The sequence below is a fragment of the Zea mays genome, chromosome 7 (assembly GCF_902167145.1).
Source record: "Zea mays cultivar B73 chromosome 7, Zm-B73-REFERENCE-NAM-5.0, whole genome shotgun sequence".
Lineage (NCBI taxonomy): Eukaryota > Viridiplantae > Streptophyta > Magnoliopsida > Poales > Poaceae > Zea > Zea mays.
In genome coordinates this window covers 130,559,876-130,566,172 of record NC_050102.1, presented here as the reverse complement: position 1 = coordinate 130,566,172, position 6,297 = coordinate 130,559,876, and the positions used below count along the sequence as shown (strand labels likewise).

General features: G+C 55.0%; 1 protein-coding gene and 1 pseudogene across 1 annotated transcript; one reads left to right on the top strand and one right to left on the bottom strand.

The window, feature by feature from the left end:
- The first annotated feature begins 445 nt into the window (after positions 1–445).
- Positions 446–3,795, top strand: LOC103632842 (G-type lectin S-receptor-like serine/threonine-protein kinase At5g35370). The gene has a single exon (XM_008654566.4). The coding sequence runs from the start codon at positions 652–654 to the stop codon at positions 3,367–3,369; it is 2,718 nt and encodes a 905-aa protein (XP_008652788.1). The 5' UTR covers positions 446–651; the 3' UTR covers positions 3,370–3,795.
- A 766-nt stretch (positions 3,796–4,561) lies between these two features.
- LOC111589884 (uncharacterized) lies at positions 4,562–4,678 on the bottom strand (annotated as a pseudogene).
- Positions 4,679–6,297: the final 1,619 nt, after the last annotated feature.

The window sequence follows — 6,297 nt, the reverse complement described above, 5'->3', positions numbered from 1 at the left end:
AAATTATTTAAGAGTTATAACTTATTACGAAAAGACATTTGGATCGTGATGTATTACCACCCGTACCCTGCGGCCCTACCCTACCCCTGAATTATGAGCGCTTTACATCCAGGTCCAGCATGGACTATATTGGCGTATTGATTCTGCTGAGCTAGACATTAGCAAGGCCGTTGACTTCCACCGCGCTGACGTTTCTAACCAGCTTTGATGATGAGTAGAAGTCAATGCACAACAGTAGCGACCTTTGGCTACAGCAGTACAGCCACACAGCCAACTCCGTTTGACAAATTCCAGTCAGGTCGCACCTGTGCTCCAACCGAACAACCCAAGCTGGTCACCGTGTCGCCGAGCAGCTCGACCTTCTCCGTTGTTTAACCAATCCATCTCAATCGAGAAGAAAAGCCAACGCAAAAATCCAGCAATTGCCGCGCCGCTAGATTCCAAACCGCGGCAACCAAGCAGTCTGAACCCAAGGGCTCTTCGGCCGCTGGGCCAGATGCTGCCGGTTTTGTTCGCGCCAACCAGAGCTCGCGCAGCACATAGCTCATAGCCGAGGTCAACATTCCCCGATCGCCTACGCCACACGCCGTGCCGTGCACTCCTACGCTTCATGGGCGCATCCGCGCGTGCCCCCTCGCCGTCGCCACACAAATGTCTCCGCTCCCACGCGCTCTGCCGCGCTCGCTCGCGTTCCTAGGCTGGGTTCTGCTGATCCTCTTGCCCGCCCGCGCCGCGGACGCCGGGCCGCTGGCGACCGAGCTCCTGCGACCTCCCTTCACCGCCTCTAACATCCTGTACGTCGACACAGGCGGCGCGTTCCTAGAGTCCACGAGCGGCGCGTTCAGGGCCGCCGTGTTCAACCCCGGGAAGCAGCAGGACAGGTTCTACCTCGCCGTCCTGCACGTCCCGTCCGCCACGCTTGTCTGGTCGGGCAACCGCGACGCGCCGACGACGTCGTCGGGACCGGTGAATCTCACTTCGCAGGGGATCACGGTGTCGAAGCCCGACGGAACATTGCTGTGGTCGACGCCGTCGCAGCTGCGCTCGCCCGTCGTGGCGCTGCGGCTGCAGGACAGCGGGAACCTGCAGCTGCTGGGCGCCGGGAACGCGACCCTGTGGCAGTCGTTCGATACCGCCACGGACACGTTGCTCCCGGGCCAGCTGCTGCGCGCCGGCGCGTACCTGTCGGCGGCGACGAGCGCCACCGATCTCGCGGAGGGGAACTACCGGCTCGGCGTGACGGCCGCGGATTTGGTGTTGACGTGGCAGGCGTCCACGTACTGGCGGCTGTCGAACGATGCCCGCTCCTACAAGGATCGGAACGCCGCCGTGGCGTCCGTGTCGGTGAACGCGTCGGGCTTGTTCGCGGTTGCTGCCGATGGAGGCCTCGTGTTCCGCGTGAACATCGGGGCGGCGGCGTTCCCCGTGCTAAGTCTCGGATACGACGGCCGGCTGCGCATCACGAGCTATGCGCTGGTGAACTCCTCGGCGTCGCTTGGAAGCGACTTCGTGGCGCCGGCCAACGATTGCGACCTCCCGCTTCAGTGCCCTTCCCTCGGGCTCTGCTCCCCGGCGGCGGGCAACAGCTCGACCTGCACCTGCCCGCCACTCTTCGCCGCCTCAGTGACGACGCCCGGCGCGTGCACGCCGGGGGACGGTTCAGCGCTCGCGTCGCCGGCCTTGTGCCAGAGCAACAACAGCACCGTGTCCCCGTCTTACCTCGCCCTCAAGTCGCAGGTGGCCTACTTCGCCACCAAGTTTGATCCGCCGATCAAGGCGGGCGTCAACCACAACGCGTGCCGCGGCCTCTGCTCCACGAGCTGCGGCTGCCTCGCCTACTTCTACGACAACCTCTCCCAAAGTTGCTACCTGATCCAAGATAAGCAGCTCGGCTCGCTGTATTTTAGCTCTTCTGCTTCAGCCTTGGGATACATCAAGACGGTCCCTTCGGCGAACAATGCTACAAGAAACAATCCAAGCTCGTCGTCTGCGAACCGTGCCATCCCAATCATCCTGCCATCCATCGCAGCTTTCCTACTCCTCGCCGTGATCATATGCTACTTGTGCTGGAGGAGGATGAGCAAGAACGGCAAGAAAAAGAAAGGCAAGAGCACCGGCGTCAAGCAGGTGTACATGGGCCGTCAAAAGGACACCGGTAGCGCGGACGACGACGAGGACGACGACAACGTCGTCGTACCGGGCATGCCGACGCGGTTTAGCTACATGGAGATTGCGGCGATGACTGCCAACTTCGGGACGAAAATAGGCTCCGGCGGGTTCGGGTCTGTGTACAAAGGGGAACTCCCCGGCGTCGTCGAAGGGCTCGTTGCGGTGAAGAAGCTCGAGGCCGTCGGCGTGCAGGCCAAGCGGGAATTCTGCACCGAGATCACGGTCATCGCCAACATCCGGCACGTCAACCTCGTGCGCCTCCGCGGCTTCTGCGCCGAGGGCTCGCGCCGGCTGCTCGTCTACGAGTACATGAACCGCGGCTCGCTTGACCGGTCGCTGTTCGGCCGCACGGGGCCGATCCTGGAATGGGGGGAGCGCATGGAGGTGGCGCTCGGCGCGGCTCGTGGCCTCGCATACCTGCACACCGGGTGCGACCAGAAGATCGTGCACTGCGACGTGAAGCCGGAGAACATCCTGCTGGCAGACGGCGGGCAGGTTAAGATCGCTGACTTCGGCCTTGCCAAGCTGATGTCGCCAGAGCAGTCTGCGCTGTTCACCACCATGCGTGGCACCCGCGGGTACCTGGCGCCAGAGTGGCTCAGCAACGCCGCCATCTCGGACCGCGCTGACGTGTACAGTTTCGGTATGGTGCTCCTGGAGCTGATACACGGGAGGAAGAACAGGGGCGAGCAGACCAACGACAACGCCGCCGTCGCCGTCGCCGGCGCCGGCGCCGGCAGCAGCGTGCAGTCGGACTGGCCGTCCGGGTGGAGCAGCGCGACGGCGACGTCTTCGCCGAGTGGCGCCAGCGGCAGTGGCGATGAGTACTTCCCGATGGTGGCCATGGAGCTCCACGAGCAGGGAAGGCACTTGGACCTGGTGGACCGGAGGCTAGAAGGCCGCGTGGACGGGGCCGAGGCGGCGCGTGCCGTGCGCATCGCGCTGTGCTGCCTGCACGAGGACCCCGCCCAGCGGCCGAGCATGGCCGCCGTGGTGCGGATGCTGGAAGGCACCGTGGCCCCTCCGGAGCCGCGCGTGGAGGCGCTCGGGTTCCTCCGCCTGTACGGGAGGGGCCACGCCGTGCCGAACACCTCCCTGATCGCCATGGCTGGCACGTCGGGCTCGGCGGGCACGTCATCGTCGATGGCCGGCGTCGCGGAGTTGACTGATACGTCGCAGAGCGTGTCAGCGCCAAGATAGCACCACAAGCTCTAGCTCCTGCGACGTGGCAAACGGTAAAGATCAGACGCTGCATAGGTCATGGTGCCTCCGTGGCTTTGCAGTGCTTGGTCAAAAGAGATGACATGTATAGCAGCTGATTTTTTTCGCAAGGGAGAACACGACAGGTACAACAGCAGAGAAAAATGGTCGTAAACAACAATAAACTATTTTCAGTGGGTTTAAACTAAGGTTAGGTATGCTCTTGGTGGCTTGCCATGCCGATTTCTGATTATTGTATTTCTATGGCCTGCAATCTTGTTGGGGGGGGGGGGGGGGGGGGGGGGGGGGGGGGGGGATGTACCGGTCCATGTACATGGGACGTCGATGGTGAGCAGATGTGGATAGCTAGTTTTTCCATGTTTGGATTTTCTAACATGAAAGCAGACAATTTGTTTCTTTGTTTGACGACTGTATGTCTTTAGATGCGACCAGTCCATCCATCATCCGCACGAAACTAATTCCTTGGTTAAAGCTATCGTCGTCTGTCTCTTCTTCTTAGGCTGAGTCCAGTGCACAGCCTCTCTCTCGCCCCTGCCACGTCAGCTCTCGCCTCCACTCTCGCCCCTGCTGCTCCAGTGCACAGGCTGCAGCAGGCTACAGCCTCAGGCTATAGCCACGTCAGCTTTTCTATTTCAGAATTAAGTAATTCACGCGGATTTATTTCAACGCTCAGAAAACACACAACATAATATTTTTTATTGAATTTATGATTTTTTTTGCAATTTTTTTCGAATTTTTTGGACTCCAAACGGTCAAAAACGGCTATTTGCAACGGCTAGCACACGTGGACCAATCAGATCGCGACACGTGGACCAATCAGATCGCGCCACGTCGCTCTCGCCCCGCCAGTGCCTCGCCTCCCTCTCGCCCGCCTCTCGCCAGGCACGAGCGCCATCGCCTGCCGCCGGCCTCTCGCCCGCCTCTCGCCCGCGCGCGGGCGGCAGCGGCCTCTTCTCGCCCGCGCTGCCGCCCGCACTGCCACCAGCCTTATGCTCATATAACCATGTCTAGTGATTTTTGTTGATGCGGTGCGGTATAGAAGTTTTCTTCTACTTTCTTTTGATAAACCCCATTCCTCAATTAAACCATTGTCTAAGTATTCCACAAATTATTCAGTTCTTTTGGTCCTCTTTTAAATATAACTAGTCCAATACTGACAGCGTACAATAATATTTGATACCTATACGAATAAATTTAATATCAAAACGAACATATGGTTCACATATCAGATATTAAACTCATAAGAAGAAATATTACACTTTATTTTAGCCAAAAGACTTAAAAGGATAACAGTTGAAAAGGAGCCAATCACTTTTTTATAGCCCGCTAGGTCGCCCGTCGTCCCTAGCTATCGAGATGGTACTAGTGGAAATGTTGTATTGCATGTGGCTTCCTTTTGTGTTGAGTTTGAGCGGTTGCTCACAGCACATCTATGGTGTAACGGCACATTGGTAAGCCACACATTGGTGAGCCAGAAGAAGGCAAGACCGTAAGAGGAACAGGCTTGCATGCTTCGATGTGACGCACGAAAACATAAAATTGTTGCTTTAAAGGAGTAAAGATTTTTGGATCATCTTGTATACTCCGTTGTAGATCCATATTTGCTTTTTGCCCTAAAAATTTCTGAGTTCACCAAAATGTTGTTCGTATCTGCTCGAGGCAGCAAGCAACCACTAGTCGGTCGTATCATCATGCTAGAATCTATCGGCACCTCAAGACTTTTTACTAAAAACTATGGAACAATTACCTGTGATCGATTGATCTTAGACTCTACTCAAGCCACTCTACTGTATTGTTGTCAACTATGATGCTTTAGGACAGCTCAAGACAACATGGACCTATATACGGAGCTCTTTGGGTGCAAAGCTAGGAACTTCACGATAAACTACCTTGATATCCCAATTCACTTTAGAAGATTAAGAAATTGTGATTGGGTTTAGGTCGATGAATGTTTTGAGAAGAGACTTAGCAGCCGGAAGAGGAAGCACCTCTCAATTAGAGGATGTTTGACTTTGATTAATTCAGTGCTTAGCAGCCTTTCAATGTACATGATGTCATTCTTCTTCATACCCAAAGGAGTCCTTAAGAAGTTGGATTATTCTCGTTCTAGATTCTTTTGGCAAGGGGATGAAGATAAAAAGAAATATAGACTTGTTAAATGGAGTATTCTGTGTGAACCTAAGGACCAATGGAGCATTGACATTCTTGATTTGAACACTAAGAATATTGCATTACTTAGCAACTGGCTATATAAATTGCTCACCTCCGATGGGATGTGGTAGCAAATACTTTGAAACAAGTATTTGGGGTCAAAGCCTTTGGCTCAAGTAGAGTGGAAATTTGGGGGCTCTCACTTTTGGTCCTGCTTAATGAGGGTGAAGCATGACTTTTTTATGTTTTGGAGCCTTCCTTGTAAAGGATGGATCTCAAGTACGTTTTTGGGAAGACAATTGGTTAAAGTAGGACTCCGTTGAAAGACCAATATCCCTCTCTGTATAATATTGTGAGGCCCAAGTTCACCACTGTAAGGAAAATGGATCCCGGGCCATTTGGCTCAATAAGTTTTGGTGTTTGATGATCAACATAACCTGTGGACTAATGTGTTTTGCTAGTGTTTGTGTTTGTAGTTCACAGGATGTTAAAGTTACTTGGACCAAGGCATTAAGGAAAGCAACACCTCAAAAGAAGACATTATAAAGATCATCTGAAGTCTAAGAAACGAAGGAAGTGTTGCCACAGTGAACTGTCTGGTCTGGAGCTCTGCACTGTCCGGTGGCACACCGGACTATCCAGTGCCACACGACGGATTGTCCGATGCACCAGAGAACAGTAGCCCAACGGCTAGTTCCAGGTGGCACTGGTGGAGAGAAGCCACCGAAATGACCTGCGTGACACGCGGACTGTCTG

What these genes read in the sequence shown, in the direction of transcription:
- LOC103632842 (XM_008654566.4), top strand. Translation starts at nt 652, where the DNA reads ATGTCTCCGCTCCCACGCGCTCTGCCGCGCTCGCTCGCGTTCCTAGGC.